This window comes from Heterocephalus glaber, unplaced genomic scaffold, assembly GCF_053883595.1.
Source record: "Heterocephalus glaber isolate CG9 unplaced genomic scaffold, H.glaber_assembly_v1.0 deba00001442, whole genome shotgun sequence".
In the NCBI taxonomy this organism is placed as follows: Eukaryota; Metazoa; Chordata; class Mammalia; order Rodentia; family Bathyergidae; genus Heterocephalus; species Heterocephalus glaber.
Window position 1 is genome coordinate 48,101,640 of NW_028258296.1, and position 20,323 is coordinate 48,121,962.

General features: G+C 35.9%; 1 protein-coding gene across 4 annotated transcripts in view; it reads left to right on the forward strand.

Annotated features, from left to right (window-relative positions):
• The window catches only part of Magi3 (membrane associated guanylate kinase, WW and PDZ domain containing 3), a 259,223-nt gene that overhangs the window by 176,293 nt on the left and 62,607 nt on the right, over positions 1–20,323 (forward strand). For 3 of the 4 annotated variants that reach the window (XM_004853757.4, XM_013075458.3, XM_087212703.1), the window contains 4 exons: positions 4,854–4,973; positions 9,922–10,131; positions 16,725–16,899; positions 20,196–20,275. In XM_004853757.4, the coding sequence (XP_004853814.2) occupies positions 4,854–4,973; positions 9,922–10,131; positions 16,725–16,899; positions 20,196–20,275 (585 nt within the window). The remainder of the gene's footprint in view (positions 1–4,853; positions 4,974–9,921; positions 10,132–16,724; positions 16,900–20,195; positions 20,276–20,323) is intronic. The other variant, XM_021265698.2, reaches the window with a different exon arrangement.

The window sequence follows — 20,323 nt, forward strand, 5'->3', positions numbered from 1 at the left end:
CATGCAAGGCATGCTTCACTAAAGCAACTCTCTAAGCGAAGACCGGAAGGATAAGTAGGAGTTAGTTAGAATGGAAAAGAAAGTAAGAAGTCTTCTAGGAAAATGACAAAGGATTTGTTTATTGGAGGGAAGGAGTGTAAGGAACAGTAAAAGAATTGAGAAAGCATCTATTATGGCTGAATCTTGGAATGTGAAAGGAGTGAGAGGCAAGAAAGAAGCTGGTGGCCTGGGGCTGGGCTGCCAAGGACCTTGAAACTGTGATATTGTAGCCTGGACCTTTTGCAAAGGATTTTAGGAGGCTCTTAAGGAATTTAGAGAGAGATTCCGTTATTTTTGATCAGATTGTTTAGAAAAGTCACCAGCCCGAGTTTGGTGGGAGGTATAGCTAGGGAGACGCGAGTGTTGATCCAACAGTACAGGCCTTAGATAACAGTATGAATTAGGTAGAAATGACAGAAGTGTTTAGAGGTGGAATCAGCTAGATTTGGTAGCTGGATATGAAGTAGAGGGAGGAGCCCAAGAGGACTGACTCTCTGCTTCGGGACCTGCTTATGTGGAGGAACAGGTTTGGCAAGTGTCCTTATTGCCCTGTCTCAGACTCTTATTTCCAGCTAAAAACCTACACCCTTTTCGTATTGTGTAGTATGTGAAATGACATTGCTAATATTAGCTCATAACAGCAATTGATTCTTGTTTAGTAAAATTCAATAAAATGTAGCAGTACTGCCATAACCTGAATTTATACCTTGGATCAGCAAGATTTTACTTTAGTATGAATTCCTTAATATGGAGAAATTCAATGATCTGTTACTGTAGTCAATTTTATATAATACTTTATTTACTGCTTAGTTTTTTGTAACTTCTTGAAGACAGTAATTTCTAAGAAGCACTATGTGAATAGGTATCTTAAGCCTTTTAATTATTAGTGTGAAATAATTTCATAATTAACATTTGTCAAAGTTTGGGGGGTTTTTTTGGTAGCAGGGATTGAACTCGACCTCCCACTTGTAAGGCAGGCAGTGGAACCACTGAGCTAAATCCCCGGCTCATTTTTCCAAGTTTTAAAGTTCACTAAAAGAACTTATACAATTGTTTTTGCATCGAAAGATGAATGGATATGGGCTGGGGATTTAGCTCAGTGGTGCTACTGCCTGCCTCGCAAGCGGAAGGTCCTGCATTTGATCTCCAGTACCAACAACAACAACAAAAAAGATGACTGGGTAAAGAAAATGCGGCATTTATTCACAAAGGAGTGCTACTCTGCCATAAAGAAGGATAAACTTATACACTATATCAATAGAGCCAAGGACGAAAACCATATGATCATCTCAATAGATGCAGAAAAAGCATTTGACAAAATCCAACACTCATTTATGATAAAAACCCTACAAAAAATTGGAATAGACAGTCTCTACCTCAATCTGATAAAAGCTACCTATGAAAAACCAACAGCCAATATCATACTAAATGGTCAAAAACTGAAATCCTTCACACTAAAATCAGGAACAAGACAAGGATTTCCACTATCACCACTCTTGTTCAGTATACTTCTGGAAACATTAGCCATGGCAATTAGACAAGAGAAAGAAATAAAAGGAATAAAGATAGGAAAGGAAGAAGTCAAATTGTCATTATTTGCAGATGACATGATACTCTATATAGAAGACCCCAAGAACTCCACCAAAAGTCTTCTAGACTTAATAACCAAATTCAGTCAAGTAGCTGGTTACAAGGTCAACACACAAAAATCAATAGCTTTCCTCTACACAAAGAGCTTTTCCTCTACACTGAGAGAGAAACAGGGCAAATAATTCCTTTCACAATAGCATCCAAGAAACAAATACCTAGGAATTAACCTAACAAAAGAAATCAAAGACCTCTTCTCTGAAAACAATAGCACTCTGAAAAGAGAGAAGATGATGTCAGAAAATGGAAAGACATCCGTTGCTGCTGGGTAGGAAGGATCAACATAATGAAAATGGCCATACTTCCAAAACTGATATATAGATTCAGTGGAATCCCAATTGAAATTCCAGCAGCATACTTCATGGACCTTGAGAAAACAATCCAAAAATTCATTTGGAACAAGAAGAGACCCAGAATAACAAAAGCAATTCTAGGCAACAGAGACATGGCAGGGGGTATCACAACCCCCAACTTGAAACTATACTACAAAGCTACTGTGATAAAAACAGCATGGTACTGGCAAAGAAACAGACCTGAGGATCAGTGAAACAGATTAGAAGATGTCGAAACAACTCCAGACACACTCAGCCATCTCATCTCTGATAAAGGAGCCAAACACCCTCACTGGAGGAAAGATAGCCTCTTTAATAAATGGTGCTGGAAAAATTGGGTTTCAACTTGTCAAAGATTAAAACCAGACCTGTATCTCTCACCATGCACTCAACTAAAATAAAAATGGATTAAAGATCTAAATATTAAAATAGAAACCCAGAATTGGCTGGAAGAGAGGTTAGGTAGAACTCTTGAAGACATCAGTGTAGGAAAAGATTTTATGAACAAAACCTCAGTTGCCCATGAACTAGCACAAACAATCAACAAGTGGGAAATTTTCTTATTAAAAAGCTTCTGCACAGCAAGAGAAACCACCAGCAGTGTGAAGAGAGAACCTACAATGTGGGAAAACATTTTCACCTGCTTTTCCTCAGAAAAAGGTCTACTATCTAGAATCTCTAAAGAACTTAAAATCAGACCTCCCAAATTTAAAGGCCCAATCCAAAAATGGGCATCTGAAATGAATAGACATTTCTCAAGTAGAAATAGCAAATATGAAAAAATGTTCAACATCACTGGTCATTCAAGAGATGCAAATGAAAACAACGCTGAGATTCCACCTCCAGAAAGAATGGCTGCTATTATGAAATCAGCCAATAACATGCTGGCAGGGCTGTGGGGAAAGAGGAACCCTGCTCCACTGCTGGTGGAAGTGCAAACTGGTGCAATCACTGTGGAAATCAGTATGGAGATACCTCAAAGAACTAGGACTGAAAGTCCCGTTTGACCCACCTATTCCCCTGCTGGGTATCTTCCCCAAAGAATTAAAAGAATCATACCACAGTAATATATGTGCACCATGTTCATAGCAGCACAATTTGTCATAGCTAAAACTTGGAAGCAGCCCAATTGTCCATCAACTGGAGACTGGATAAAGAAAATGATTTTTTTTTTAATAAAATTGAGTACTGCTCAGCCATAAACAATGAGAAACTAGAGACATTTATAGCTAAATGGATGCATATTGAGGCCATACTCTTAAGTGAAATAAATAGGACACACGTGTAAATACCGAATAGTTTCTCTAGTGTGAGAAACTGAAAGTGTAAATAAGGACTAAAAGGTATAGTAGACAATGTGCAATAGGAAGAAAAGGGGCAAAGGGGAAGGGAAAGTGGGAGGGGTAGGGGAAAGGAAGGGAATGGAATTAATATGAGAAAATGAAAAAATGGAAACAAAGTCTTTATAAATAGGGAGGGATGGAGGGGTTGAAGGGAGGGCAGGGAAAGGAAACAAGAACCAAGAGAGATTATGTAAAGGTGCAAATTTCCAATGATGAATGTCATTATATTGTATTCCTAAAATGTACCAATAAAATAAAAAATTTTTTAAAAAGGATAAACTTGAATCATTTATAGGAAAATGGATGCAGCTTGAGACTAGTAAATCAGACATACAAGCTTATATACCACTTGATTTCTCTTGAGAAACCCCAAAGAAGACCAAAATAAAAGACAGATAATAGGTTACAGGGTGATAGATCTTTTGCAAAAAGGAAGGGGACAAAGACATGAGGGGAGAGGGGAAGTGGATGAAAAAAACAATGAGGATGTGTTATACATACATATATAAATATATATATAAAACATCTTTATTCTTCATAAATATTTTCTATATATGTATATATCAACTGATTATGAATGTAATCATGTACTACAAACATATTAATAAAAACGGTTTGATTTTTGTTGTTTTTTTTTTTTTTTGGTACTGGGGTTCGAACTCGGGTCTATTGCACTTGTGAGGCAGGTGGCGGAACCACTGAGCTAAATCCCCGGCCCTATAAAAACGTTTTTAAAAATGAAAAAGTAAAAATTGTGTTTTGGGTTTTTTCATGACTTTAATGAATCGAATGTAAGTTTGCATTTACGCTAGTGAAGAGAAATGTACATACAATGACTACTTAAAAATGAAGTCTAGAGCCAGGGATTTAGCTCAGTGATTTCGCCGCCTGATACACAAGTGCAAGGACCGGAGTTCGATCCCCGGTAGCAAAAAAAAAAAAAAAAATGAAGTCTAGCACTGAGGATGTAGTTAAGTGAGTGTTTGCCTAGCATGTCCAATCCCATTAAAAAAAAAGCTGCCTTCTATTTTTCAAAATGGATACATATGTCAACACATCACATTGTACACCAAAAATATTTATAATTTTTTTGTCAGTTATGCCATAACAAAGTTGTAAGAAAATGAAGTTTCTTATTGGTCATTCTTATCTTGCTATTAAATAATGATAATTGAGGTTTAAAAAGAATTAACTATTATATCTTGGGAAGTTAAGCTTTCTTAGCACTAAAATTATGTCAGGATTTTTGTAGTTTTGTATTTCATGGCTATCTATAGATCTTATTAAAATATATTTACTCATTCTGCATTTATTATCCTACTTTTAGATAATAATGTTATATTGCCTAAATTTTCCATTCTAGCAGGTACAATATATTCAATAGTCTGTGTCTCCCATGTGTTCTCTATAGAGTGGATTTTCTATTACTCTGAGTGTTTTGTAAGTTCAAAAGCACTTTACAACATTTTTTTCTTGTTTCTTTTTTCCTTAGGCACTACAAGGGCCCCCAGGGAAGGGGAAGTTCCAGGGGTGGACTATAATTTCATTTCTGTTGAACAGTTCAAAGCACTGGAAGAGAGTGGAGCACTGTTAGAAAGTGGAACTTACGATGGTATGTCCCCGAACATTAACCACACCCAGAACACATCCGGATGACTGGAATTATTGCAGAGGGAGTTTGACAGGAAAATACCAGTTTTTAAAGAGTTCTTAGGAAAAATTTTTTTGATTAAGAGATTTGTAATTTAGTAATTAAGATAGGATTAAATAATAGCTTGAATTCCATCACCTTACAGAGTTGGTTGTTAATATACTAAAAATGAAACCAGCTAGTTTTCATATTTCATAATAATTCACATTCATCATCTGAACTCAAGTATTTGTTAATTGCTTTCTATTTGTGGTTGGGAATCCAAAATCTGTACACTTAAAAATCTATATGTACTTTGACTATCTTGGTGAAAAGAAAATATAGGTTGGAAGAAAAAGACAACAAAAATAGTATAATTGGCTTCCTTTTCATCTCTGTTTTCTCTACCTTGATTCCAGAAAGTATAAATTCAAGATCCATTTCAATTTTTAAATGTCTATGTTACATCTATTTCTTTTCCTTATCTAACACGCTCTTTACTGGCAAGCTTGTCCACTCCCATAGCATTCTATACTTTCCCATCATTGCTTTATCATCTATTAGAATTGCCTGTTTCACATGCTCTGTAATAGTGGTGATCTTGTTTTTCATTTTTTTAGTATATGTGCTGCCAAAGTGAGCACAATCATGTCTTTCTTACTTGATTTTATCTTCAGTGCCCAGAGATAATGTTCAGTAAATATCTAACCTTGAATTCCACATATCCACATATGCGTATGTTCTTTCCAAAAGAGTAATTCTTCTTAATTTCTCTCTGTAGCAGTACCATGAGCTGAAAACAATGGAATCATGATTAACTCCCTCCTTGCTTTTACATTTCACTTCAGAGTCAGCTACCAGATCTAGCCGTTGCTTCATTTGCACCTGCTTCCACAGCTCTCTCCTTTCCACTCTCACTCCCTTGTTGTAGGCCCACTGGACAAGCTCAGATGTGGACTACTGAAGTTGATCTTTTGTTCTGCTCTTTCCCTCTGTCCTGTCGACCCCACCCATTGCTACTATGCTGGTCTTCCTGAAGCACAGTTTTGATCATATCCCTCTCATATTCAGAACTTTCAGTCATTTCCTTTTGACCAAACTACCTTTCCTGGGTTCAGCTCCCATGACTCATTCATTCATTCATATATCAATTTATTTTATTGATTTAATAAGCTCTGTGCCGAGCACTTTAAGAGAGTGTACGGATACTGTGATAAGACTGAAATACTACTGGCTCAGTGAAGCCTATATCTCAGTGGTGAAGACAGTCAAAAACAAACAAAGTAACTAAACTGAGATGTTATAAAGAGAACAAAAACAAGGGATTTAAAGAAAATAGTAGAGGGGCCAGGGATTTAGCTCAGTGGTTCCAGTGCCTGCCTCGCAAGCACAAGGTCCGGAGTTCAATCCCCGGTACCAAGAAAAAAAAAAGAAAATAATAGGAATTCTTCTTTAGACAAGTTGCCAGAGAAGACTTCTCAAAGGACAGCTACTGACTTGTTTTGATATTTGTGCAAATAGCCTCCTTCTTACTGTTAACCATTCAGATGTATTTAATATGTTTGCATGTTTTTGTTTATAAGTATTCTTATAAAATGTGTATTGTGTCTTGTGTGCATACATCACTGAGTTTTTTATTGATTTTACTCATTTTTTGATTCAGCCATGTTGCTGTAGTTTATTTATATTGAACACTTTGAATTAAGTTTCTGAACACCACTGCATAGTTGAAATCCATTTGTATTTGCATTTAACTTTTCCCCTGGTGATGATCTTTCTTCCATCTTTCCATCACCATAAATAGAAGTGCAGTGGACATGTCACATATGTCTTCTTATAGACCTATGTGAGAATGTCTGTGGACCTTATATCCAAGAGCAGAATCATTAACTGGTAGAATGAATATATACCCAGTCTAATGAAGCAGTCTCCATTCCCCTCAGTACAAGAAGGTTCCTATAGCAGCTGTAGCAAAGGTGCCACATCCTCGTCAACATGTGGCCTTATCCAGATTGATGGTTTTGCTAGTCTAATGATTATAGCATTGGTATAGTGGTAAGCATAGCTGCCTTCCAGTCTAATGGTTAGAGAGGTGCTACCTCTTATTTAAGTTTAACTTCTCTGATGTCCTGGTGCTTATTAGTCTTTTGAACTTCTGCACATTCTGCATTCATTTGCTTTGTCTTTTTTTTGAATAGTAGGATCCCAATCACATTGATGTTCTTTAGATAGCTAGATAATAATCTCTTAGAGATATAGATGTTTTCTCTATTCTGTCACCTATTGACCTTGTGCTGTATTTCCTCATTAAAGAGAAATCCTTAATTTTTATTTATCAGTTTTAGCACTGTTTTCCTTATGATTTATGCTTTTGTTTACAGTCTTCTGCCCTTAAAACAGAAGTACTTTCCTATATTTTTCTTTCATGAAGCATAAGAACTTGGTATATGACAAAGTAGCATATTACGTGTTATCAGTTACTATGCACAAAGGAAATGGGAGTCATACACCTTTTCATACTCATCAGATTAGCATAAATTTTGAAGAATTTTAATTGTAGGAAATGGAAACTCCCTTATACTCATGGAGAGAGTATAAAATGTACCATCCCTGTTGAGAGCATTTTGACAGTAGCTAGTAAATTACTCAGACCTACCAGTTCCCTCTCTAGATAGCTACTCAAGAGAAACTGTCGTCCATGTTCATATGTAGACAAATACCAGAATATCCACTGTAGTGCTGTTTGAAATAGTGACAGAATGGAAACAACTCTCTTTTAGATGGAGAATGCATAAAATGCATTTTATTTTGTTCATAAAATGGACTGTTATATATAGAAGTTGAATGAAATATGTATATATCAATATGAATTTGTCTTAAAAGTACAACTGTAAAAAGTTGTAAAAAGTATATGCATAGTTCTGTACTATTAATGAAAAAGTATCTGAAATATGGAAACCCTCAAGCTTTTACCAAAACCAGTAGTAGTATAAGTATGTGTTATGAATTCTTGCATGTACGTCCTAGAGGTATAGATTATTTGGGGAAGTGCTAGGTACCAACTTCAGAACAGCTCAGGGAAGAGATAGGAAGGACGAGTCATGAAATTAGGGCTTTAGTTCTGTATGTGACTCTGTGTATGTCTTTAAAGAGAAAAGGGCAAATTTCAAAAAAATCTGACATTAATATCTGGAGGGTGTGTATATAAGTAGGTGTAAATATACACATATTTAAGTACATATAAGGTATTTCTGTAATTTTGTCTCCATTTAAAATGTTTAATTATTGGTTTTTTTGTTGCAAAAATCAGAAAACCTTTAGAGGAAAAAGTTCCAAAGTAGCTCTAAAGAGATTAAAAATATTTTTTTAATAATTATATTCAAGATTCATAAACCTTAGAATGCTATACCTTGCTGTATCTAAAATATTTACCAACAACTAAAAGAAATAGATCAAATTTATGACAGTGCTAGTTTTCTTTTTAAATCTAAGGCTAGCCATTATATTTTTAAACAAAGAAACTACCATAATTTATTGTGAAGTCCTACAATCTTTGCGGTTGTTATGGGTAGCAATTATAATATCCTGCATTTTTCTGATTTTTCCTCTTTGGAAAAAGTTAAACTTCTCAGAATTAGATAATAATTACCAAGAATTCACAGTAAAAGGTGTTTCTAATAATTCTACCACTATACCTAGAAAAAGTAACCTTTCTTTTTCTATCTTGGAAAAGCCAGATTCCTTGGTAGTGTGATTATTGAGGATAATGCAGGAAAAATGTAGAACATTTTATTTCCCAAATGACATTTTTATTTTTTCTGTGCCCTTTTCCTAAAGAAGTGTGAACTGGCTTTTAGATTCTTTGATTTACTTATGGGCCAGAAAGTTTGTAGAAAGACTAGTCAGTTTTAATACAGATCTTTGCAGCCACCTCTGCAACATGAATAACCCATTTCAAATGTGCTTTTGTTTTCTATGTAGGAGAAAAAAAAAATCCATCCACTTCATTAACTTACCTTGAGCATCTTAATTACCGCCTTAGGAGCCAAAGAACTTGATAAGAAGTTGTGATTTAAAAAAATATATATCATAAGTATTTTACTTTCTACCCATATTTATCTTTGTATAACAATTAGCATAATGATCGATACAAGGTCAAAACTAGTAGAAACCACAGACTGCTAATGTAGCTACACCTGTTGAGAGCTTTCACATTGTGTTTGGCTGTGTGACAAATTGAGAAGATATTAGTTGTTTTTATTCTGGAACATTTATTTTTACTGCAAAAATCACTGATCCTCAAAAAAAATTAATTTCTTGCTTTCATGAGAGAAAGCCAGTATTGAATTAGGCTAATTATGTGTCTGTTCAATAAATTGTCAGTTAATGTAATTAGAATGTTCAGGAAAACTTTTAAAATTACATACAGCCTACATTTCTACAAAAACCAGTTTTCAGCTTTCTCTTTTGCCCACGTGTTTCCTTACTTTATCAAAATGGTTCATTATATACATTAGGGCAAAATTTATTTGAGTTAGCTTTATCATCCTTTACTCCTGCTTTTTATACCAGTTAACCTTTTAGGAGAATATTAATCTTTTTAAATTCACAAGTTAGGCTCTAATTCAGAGCTCATGTACAGCAAACCCTGTAGAAATAAATAATCCATATAATCAAATTCCTGGCTATGGTATAAAAAGAATTAAAATGTTAGGTAATATATGATGAAGAGCACTTGAAAAATTAGCTCTTTGCCATACTGCTACTTCCTCTTCTCTCAAGAGTGTTTTGGCTTCCTTTTGGCCATGGCAGATAGTCAGATATTCAAAACCTTCAGTGTAAGAAGCAAAGCAAAGATATATGCTAAGTCATGTTGTTCAGACTTTTACTTCAGCCTGACTGCTTTCATCTGCTATTTTGTCCACCTCAGGAAACTTCTATGGAACTCCCAAGCCTCCAGCAGAACCCAGCCCTTTCCAGCCAGATCCGGTTGATCAGGTCCTCTTTGATAATGAGTTTGACACAGAATCCCAAAGAAAACGAACTACATCTGTCAGCAAGATGGAAAGGATGGACAGCTCTCTTCCTGAGGAGGAAGAAGATGAGGACAAGGAGGCTGTAAATGGCAGTGGAAACACAGGTTTGTAAACAGACGAATGACTTCTAACAGATTCTTTAGGCTTTTACTGTGGCATTAAATTGAAAATAGTAAAATGCTCATGTGGCATATGGATAACAAATGATAGGATCTTTTATTTTAAAAAGATTTGTGTATGGAGCAACATAAACTTCTATAGACAATTTTGTAAGCTAAAATGAGTTGTTCCCTTTTTGTTTAATCAATCACAAGGTGTCAGTAATCAAGTGAAACAATATGCCATTACTTTGTTGCCTAAAATATTTGAGATTAATCACTCATGCTGGAATTTGGGGGTCCTGTTGGACTAAGTCCTACTTTACAGGATAAAAAAAGATGTTATATAATATAGCCTTTAGCCCAAACAAAATACATAAAATTTGGAAATTTTCTAATAAAAATCATTTGTTAGTGATATTTTTAATTCAAATTCTGAATCTTCTCAAAGGTTCCAGATATTCTCCCAAGGAAATGTGCCTTGGAGTGGTAAGCTGGAGCCAGTGGTATTTCTATGTTTAGGTTTTTGAAGAATCCTCACATTGATTTCTACAGTGGCTGTGCGAATTTGCATTCTCACCAAATACGAGTCCTAGTTTTTGTTTTGTTTGACTTTAATATTTTTCACCAAGTGGAAAGCCAGCAGAAATGGGAGCAAGAGGAATCTGCTCCTCTTGACTCTCCCTGACTAATTAGTGACTCCCTAGGAAGCTGTGGACACTTGTAGCTGAGAGGATGGCTGTGAGACCTTAGAACCACAGCCAGGCAGGCTTCACTGCTATTTATTGTGATAGCTCCATTCAGAACAGTACAACATCAACCTCCTAAGGGTTGGGATTTTTCACTTGTTTTGTTCATTACTGTATTTCTTGCACCAAAAACATTGCCTGGCACATAGTAGGAACTAAAAAAAAATATTGATTATGTCTCCAGATTTGCAGAACCCATCTCCATATTGTTTTTCAAAAGCACTTTGCGCTTCTCCTTCATTAGTTAATAAAATTTGCTAGGGCCAGGCTTACTGACACACACCTGTCACCCTAGCATTTGGGAGACTGAGGCAGGAGGATGATGAGTTCAAAGCCAGCCTAGGCTACATAGTGAAGCCCTACCTCGAAAAGACAAAAATGACATAAAATTGTTTTGTATAGTGTATTTATTGTTTCAGTATATTCATTGTTTCTTCCCTCCAGATTGTGGGTTTATTGTCAAATACTTGTATACTCCATTTTATTGTCAAATACTTGTATTTAATGTTAAATGAAGTACTCATTGTGGTTGGGTTTAAAGACTAAAAATGGGTCTAGAAAGATTTAAGGTGAGTCATACCTAATTCTTCAGAGGTTATTAAGAGAAATCATATTATGGAGCCTTTTAATGTTGATGTCAGCTTGTACTATTGCACAAAATTAAATCTAGTCATACTTTTAAAATGCCAGACACTAGGATTGGAGACCATAAACCTGTCCCAATGTGGGAATTTTTATGTTCTTGATTTGAGAGGGGGAAAAAATGTTCTTTTTTCACTGCCTAATGCAGAGCCCTTTAGTGATCACTGTGATTCTCTTAGAGGTAAACCTGTCTGGAATCTCCATAGTTTATGCCAGGCATGTAAGCCAGTTGTTAAGCCAGATGTTTCATACTGTTTGATGTTATTATTTCAAGGGAGTGTATCCAAGAGTGTATAAGAGGTAGTTCATATTCTACCTCTTATGTATAGATATCATAGGATACTTACATTTGGATATACATTTCTTTGTAAGGGAAAATATTAGAATGCTTAAATGAAAAAAACATAGTGAAACACATAGCTAAAAACTCTTCATCTTTCCTGAGTAAGTACTGACTGTAATTGTTAACTCAGTCATACTTGGGAGAAATGTGCATTGTGTATTTGATTTTAGGCACTACAGTCCTGCCTTGGAAAATCAAAGTTGTTGGGGAATGGAAGTAGGGAGAGGTGAGGTGTAGGGGTTTATTTGTATACACTGATATGTATATTATTTTCCATCTTGCTAAAGAATTAACTCAAGAGAATGCTAATATGTGCACATAGGATGAAGTGTGTTATGCAGTAATGCCAAAATATTTTTCCCAGGGAGTATAATATAAACAGCACCTTCACAAGTCATTGGCTATTAAGCAAACGGCTTTTATCAGTCACTTGGAATTGTATTAAGAAAAGTATTATAGGGCCAGGGATTTAGCTCAGTGGTTTCGCTGCCTGCTGTGCAAGCGCAAGGACTCGAGTTCGATCCCTGGTACCAAAAAAAATAAAAGTATTATAGATCTATAGTTGCTGCCACTTTTCTCCAACATACTTATTTTACAAGAATGTAACTCCCTTCCAGATTGATTTGTACATTGAATGTTTTTAAATTTCTACTCTCCTGCATAGAAAATAGACCATATGTTTCATTTATTCATTCAACAAATGATTACCTGCTAGACTACTAAGGGCTATTTGTTCAAAATGCTGGGACTAAAGCAGTGAACAAAACAAAAAACTTCAAACAACCCTGTCCTCTGGGCTGTACCTTCTGATGGGCGAATTGGAACTGGCCAATATGAATGAGTGAATAGCAAATACAGTATATTAGATGGTGCCAGCAAGTAAAATAAATCAGGAGGAAGTGAGTAGGAAGGTCAGGGTTTCCAATTTTAGGTAGAGGGACTGAAAGACTTGAAAGAAGGTAGTTAACTCTCAAGTACTTGGGGGAAGAGCATTCTGATACAGGGAACTAGGGCCCAAATGGCTTCAGTTGGAAACTTGCCTGGAATATTCACACCACAGCAAGGAAATCAGCATGGATGGATAAAATGTGGGCAGCACACGCTTTGTAAGTGGAACAGAGTGATGGGAGGCAGGAGAGTAGAATAGAATAGTAACCAACGAGCTGGACAAAATGGTGTGTGCCTGTAATCCCAGCACTCTGGGAGGCTGAGGCAGGAGAATCACAAGTTCAAGCCCACCCACTTAGCAGCCAACTTAGCAACCAGCAAGGTTGTTCAGATAATGATGGGGAGGGAATGTGTATTGTACAGGATCTTGTAGGGCGTTGGAAAATTTGGAATTCTATTTTGAAATGAGAAACCATGATGGGATTTTGAGTAGAGAGTATACAACAGAGCTGTGCATAGTGGTACATGCCTGTAATCCCAGAACCGGGAAGGCTGAGGCAGGGGGATTACTGTGCATTTGAGGCCTGTACCACAAAGCAAGACCCTGACTCAAAAAAACAACAACAAAAAAATGAGTGTACAATGGCTTTTTAAAAAATTAATTTTATTGGTGCATTTTAGATATACATAATGATCACATTCATCATAGGGAATTTGTACCTGTACATGATACATTTTAATTGTTCTTTTTTCCCCAGTCCTCTCCCCTCCCTTCAACCCCTCTTCCCTTCCTTATTTACAAAAGCTTTGTTTGAATTTTTCCCCTTCTATTCTTCCCCCCACACACTTGTTCCCTTTCCCATTTGAACATTTTCTTCCTATTTCCCAATAACTTTTATACATTTTATACATTTACCCTTTCAGTTTCTCACACCAGAGAAACAATGTGATATTTAAACATGTACGTCCAACTTATTTCACTTAAGAGTATGGTCTCAAGGTGCATCTATTTAGCTAGAAATGTCTCAAGTTTTTCTTTCTTTATGGCCAAGTAGTACTAATTGTATAAAAAAAAAAAAAACCCACATCTTTATCCATTTATCAGTTGATGGGCATTTGGGCTGTTTCCAAGATTTAGCTATTATAAACTATGCTGCTATAAACATGAGTATGCATATATCACTGAGATATGATGCTTTTAATTCTTTCAGGAAAATCCCAAGAAGAGGAATAGCTGGGTCAATGGAACCTCTAGTTTTAGTTTTTTGAGGAATCTCCACACGGATTTTCACAGTAGTTGCACCAATCTACACTCCCACCAATAATGGAGAAGGATTCCTTTTTGCCATGCCCCACCAACATTGTTATTGGTTGATTTCTTGATAATAGCCATTCCTTCTGGAGTGAGATGGAATCTCAGTGTTATACAATAGGTTTTATCAGGCACATTCTGGCCACTGTATGAGAGTAGTTAAGTAGGAGGGCGAGAACAATTTTTTTTAATGAAAGTTCTAATCTGTGATGGCATGAGGTCAAGAGAGAACTGCAACAGCAGAAGTGGGAGTAACAAGCATAAATTCTCTCAAGGTGCTTTGGTATAAAGAGAGAAATGGGATGGTTGATGGTGGGGAAAGAATTCTTTTCTTTTTAAATATTGAAGAAATAACATTTTTACAGGAGTGGAGATTATCTAATAGATAAGAAAGATTGGTGGTGCAGGCAGGAGGTATGCAGTCAAGGCGTCCATTTATCACTGGCGGGCAGGCCTCAGCTGGAGCACAGGTGGTCTCCAGGGTCACAGGTGGTAGAGTATGTGTTCATGGTGGCTGTGTAGATGCATGATGGGAGCTTGGGAAAGTCCTCTTTGCTTGGCTATGTTTTCTCAGTGAAATAAGAAAACAGGGTCATCAAATGAGGTTTAAGGAGAAAGGAATATAGTTGTCCTCCCTTAATCTGCAGTGCTGCTTTCCACAGCTTCAGTTACCCATTACCAACCACAGTCTGAAAATATTACTGTGTATTTTGAGAAAGAGCCTAGATTTGCATAACTGTTATTACAGTATATTATTATAATTATTCTATTCTATTCTTAGTTGTTGCTGTTAATCTTGTTAATCTCTTTCTGTGCCTGGTTTATAAATTGAACTTCATCATGGGAAAAGAAAAAGTACAGTATATATAAAGTTCAGTACTATTTGTGGTTTCAGGCAGCACCTGGAGTTCTTGGAGCATATATCCAAATGTGTGGGGTGAAAGGTGGGGCTGTAGATGATTTGGGGAGAAGAAGAAGGGTATAAAATAGTTATCTAGGAGAGAGAGTGAATGGTCTAAAGAAATGTACTATGATTGTCAGGCATCATTGAGTGCCCACTGAGGTTGGTGATCGTGAACTTAAAGCAGAGAAGCAGTTAGCGCTGCCTTCAGTGGCATATGCCGCGTGGTGTAGGTGACAGGACCGTGAAGCAATTACAGTTTAGCCAGACAGATGTAACAGTGTTGCATTGGGCAGAGGAGTCAGGTGTATATACAAAGCAGTGATTATAGTGGTTGATATGGAATATAAGTTTGGTGAAGGGAGCAGTGGGGACAGGGATAGAGGGTGAAAAAGATAAAAGTAAGTAGTAAGATTAATGGATTATATGACTTGGTTGGATAAAGGATGGTTAGAGTTGAAATACTATAATGATATCTAAGGCCTTTTCCCAGATTCTTTGATTCTAGGGCATTGTTTGCAATTTGGAGTTGTTATTCCAAACTGTTATGTTATTCCAAACATTTTATTCCATGTTATGTAGCATCTTTGAAGTTTTATAAATAAATTTTAAGTGTATGAATTATAGACTTCTGGGGCCAGGATTTAGCTCAGTGGCACCGTGCCTGCCTTGCAAGTACAAGGTCCTGAGTTAGATCCCCAGTACCAAAAAAAAAAATCCCAGATTATAGACTCCTTAGATTATAACCAAATATTAATACACTTACCTACCTTATAGACTTTAGGACTCTAAAAAGAGTTTAATAATACCAGAGAATTATATTTAACAACAGGAAATATATTGAGTGTTAATTTTTTTTAAAAATAAGTATCATTTAAAGACCTGTTTAAAGTTTATAAGACAGCTTAGTATAGTCGTTCCAGACCATGGACCACTTATATCCAAATCCTGGCTTTGCTGTTTAATGGCTCTGTAATTTTGACTGAGTGAACTTCTCTGTACCTTAGTTTTCTTAATCTATTAAACAAGAATTATAGTAAAGGGCCAGGGATTTAGCTCAGTGGTTCTACTGCCTGTCTCACAAGTGCAAGGACCCAAATTCAATCCCTGGTACCAAAGAAAAAGCATTATAGTAAATACAGCATTGCTGTGAATTATGAATATATGTCAAGCATTTAAAATAGAGTAAAAATAGTAAAATAGAGTTAAACTAGTAAAAAGAACTGTATAAATGCTGCTGCTGTTAGGATTTATGCTGAAGTGATTATAATGTTGGTTTTTGGTTTTGCTCTATGTTTGTCTGTGTGTGGTACGACTGAACCCAGGTCCTCACACATGCTAGGCACGCACTCTGTCACTGAGCCAAATCCTTAGCCCTTTTTAATTTTCTTTTTTATTTTAAGGCAGAGTCTTGCTGAATTGCCTAGGCTGTCCTCAAACTGGGATCCTCCTGAATAACTGAGATTATAGATGTGTGTCCCCACGCCTGGCCTGGTGTTGGTCACTTTCCCATGCTGTGCAGGGATAATATCAAGAAATTGAAAGAAATGAATGTGGCTGTTATTTGAAAATATATAACAGAATGTGGATATAATAGACATGGAAATTGACAATATATAATTATAAATAAATATATAATGATAAATAATGTGTGTGTTTGTGTATATAATATGTAGTGTTTGGCATTATGTTAGAAATGAGCAAGGCTGTTGAAAGAAGAGGGTAACTTCACTTTTCGCACTGTTCTGTTTTGAACAATGGCAGAAAACAGAGAGAGGCATTCTGAGTCATCTGACTGGATGAAGACTGTTCCAAGTTATAACCAAACAAATAGCTCCATGGACTTTCGAAATTATATGATGAGAGATGAGAATTTGGAACCACTGCCCAAAAACTGGGAAATGGCCTACACAGACACAGGAATGATCTACTTCATTGAGTAAGCAAATGCTGTATCTCCTCTAGCATGCCCTGTCACTGTGAGGATTGTCTGAAATGTTCTTTCACCTCATTTGGGAAGTACTTATTTCACAAGACTTTCATTTCTTTTTCTTTCTTTAAAAATAGTTTTTTATACAAGTAATAGTTGATTCTTAATCTGATTATTTCCCTGGATGACATTTCATTTTTATTTGACTTGGATAAAGGAATAGCGTATTTGGCTTCTGGTTTTACAGGAGCAGGAATAAAAATAGGTTCATTACCAATGATGAAAAATGTCAAGTATAAAGGGCATTTTACTTTGCTTTTTTTTTAACTTTTAGGTATGCTGTCCAACTTCACGAGTATTTCAAGAATAATTATGGGGGGCATATTACTCTGCTAAATATGTTTGGGTGTTGTGTACTCAGTACAATTAACTAATATAGGAAGACAGTATCACTGCTCATTAGAATCATTAATAAAATATAAGTGCACAAAAAAGAACAATTTTATAGAAAAACACCATTAATATATTTAGAGATACCAAGTGCCACATGATTTGATCAACCTTAAATGTTATGAGTACCAAAGAATGATATTATGCAAATATTTTATTGGAAGTTTCATTATGAATACTTTTTATATTCTCATTTAGTTATAATTCACATCTTTTACTTGTCCAGAGATAGAATGGTAATATAGTGAAGTTATAGAACATGACAGTTAAGTAATAGTCAAAATATTGAGAAGCCAAGTGTGGTTGTACACATCTATAATCCCAGCACTCTGGGAGGCTGAGCCAGGAGAATTGCTAGTTGGGGCCCAGCCTGAGTAACTAGACATAGCAAGACCATGTGTCAAAAAATCCAAAACGGACAGACTGGGGATGTAGTTCAATGTGAAAGCCCTAGGTTCAATCCCCAGTACTGGAAAAAAAAAATAAGTAAAAAATAATAAAATTGAGGGTAGGGCACTATATTCAAAGAATATATTATAATCAGAAATTAATCAAGGGGGAGGGACTTGAATCTTTTTCCTCAAATAGTCCAATTTCAGATTTTTCCCACAGGGTAAGCATCTTGCTGTACCAAGTAGGATGCTAGCATTTAAAAAACAGATTTTGAGTGCATGGTAGTCTTTTTACCACATATATTACATTCTCATGTATACATTTATATGAACATTAGTGACCAGGATTATATAAAACAGACACAACCAGGTGTACTTCTCCTTTGGACAACTTAAGGGGGTTTCAAGCACAATATACACTTTTGACTTTCATGCTGACTTTAGGACTAAATCTGGAATTGAAGTGTGGAGATATTGTTAGAAACCAATTATGAGGCATTGAATCTAACAGGTTTTGTTTGTTTTTGGTACTGGGGATCGAACTCAGGATGTTGTGCTTGCAAGGCAGGCGATGGCACCACTGAGCTAAATCCCTGGCCCAAATCTCACATTTTTTACCCTACAAATGGGGATAAGTTAAGTACATTATCAGGGGAAGGATTTATAAAAGAAATACTTTTATGGTTAAACGTTATTTAAATGGATTAAAGACCTAATTGTAAAGCCCAAAGTATAAAACTCCTAGAAGAAAACATTTTTGAAAAGTTTCATGACGTTGGATTTGGTGAGGACTTCTGGAGATGACACAAAAAGCATGGGCAACAAAACAAAAATAAGCAAATGGGACTATATAAAACTTCTGCACAGCAAAGGGATCAATCAAAAGAGTGAAATGGCAACATACAGAATGGGAGAAAATATTTGCCTTTGGGTAAAGGATTAATCTCCTGAATATGTTTGATCCATGTTAAATTAATGTGGTTGCTGTGTTAATTGCTCCTGTTAAAATATGCAGTTGTACGAAAATAATATAAATGTAGGTCCATAGGCCTTAGTTATTACATTTTGGGAACAGTCGCTTTGGGCACTTCCTTACCTTAGGAGATACTGGGTAAAATCCAGTGTATTACATTTGCTAATTTAGCAATAATTAAGCTTTTTCTCAGGTAGCAAATTTGAGTTTGGTTTAGCAACATATTTCTATGTTTGGTGGGTTTTGTTTGTTTTATTTTTTTAAGCATCCTAGGTCTCCTTGAATCTTGATCCCTTTCATTTTACTAAAATTAATTTAGTTGGTTTTCATTTGTGGAGAGTACCTCTTTGACAGAATAAATAACATAGACTTTCTAGAAACACTCTCAGTTTTTTTCCTACAGAGATTATCCGTTATTCACTATCATCTCCCAAAAAAGTTTCTGCCTTGGTCTGCCAACTAGTGTCATACCTGGTAGTGGCTGTGTCACTCTATAAGTACCTCAGGATTAGAAAAGGTACAAAAGGTAAGATTAATTCCCTGAAACCATTGGCTTCATTTCTGAAGAGTGAGCTACGTAGATACCAAGGAAAGATAACTTGTTTACATTGTTATTATCATAGTACTTTGATAACTTTTAAATTTATATCTTGTTTCCTCTCTATATATTTTCTTTATTCTTTAATATCCTTATATTTCAGACTGAAACTATCACTGTTTTTCTACTCAGTTAGTAGTTTGTTTTAGCATTACTGTCTACTGCTTGAAACATGGCCTGCAGTTTACTGATAGTGGCCTGGAATGAAATTATACAACTCTGAAAGCATCTTTGACCCACTTCATAGAAAGGGGCAGGGCCAGGGCCAGGATCTCTTTGTTCTACCATTTTTTCCCCCTGTGTTGTTGATGCAGATGAAGACATAGCTTTGTAGAATGGAATTTAACTGTACACATATTTTTTCTTGCATGGTGTACAACCAACCACCTTAATTTTGTTTTTATTTTATTCTATTTTATTTTAGGGAGTCCCTGTAAGGGCAGAAACTTTGTAGGCCTCTGTATCCCCAGCCCCCAGCATAATACCTACAAATCATATATATTTTTGAAGGGAGGGAGGAAGGGATTCAGCAGCGAAACAAGGTTTTCAATGCAGCTTTTACTAGCTAGATAGTGCATAGTGTGTGGCTATGTGGCCATTCTTTAAAATACTTTTGACTGCTTTAAATAAGTATGTTATTATGTACTTGACATTTGATCTCTTCTTTAAAGTCTTCATTTTCAAATCAGTGCCTCTAATCTTACCTTCCCTTTATGGTAGTTTTGAAGTAACAGAGAACAACAGAATTGCTGAATTTAAAGGATACAAATGGAAGCTGTAGGAGATAAATGTTCCAACATCATATGGTTTTTAGTCACTTTTAATCTTTGCTTTTGAAATGCCTTTCTGCCTCTTTATTTTACTGTTTGTAATTGAGGTCTTTATTCTGCAGCCACAATACCAAGACAACCACCTGGTTGGATCCTCGTCTCTGTAAGAGAGCCAAAGCCCCTGAAGACTGTGAAGATGGAGGTAGAAATTCAGAAACTTTTTATCATGCCTATTCTCTTGGTCCTTTCC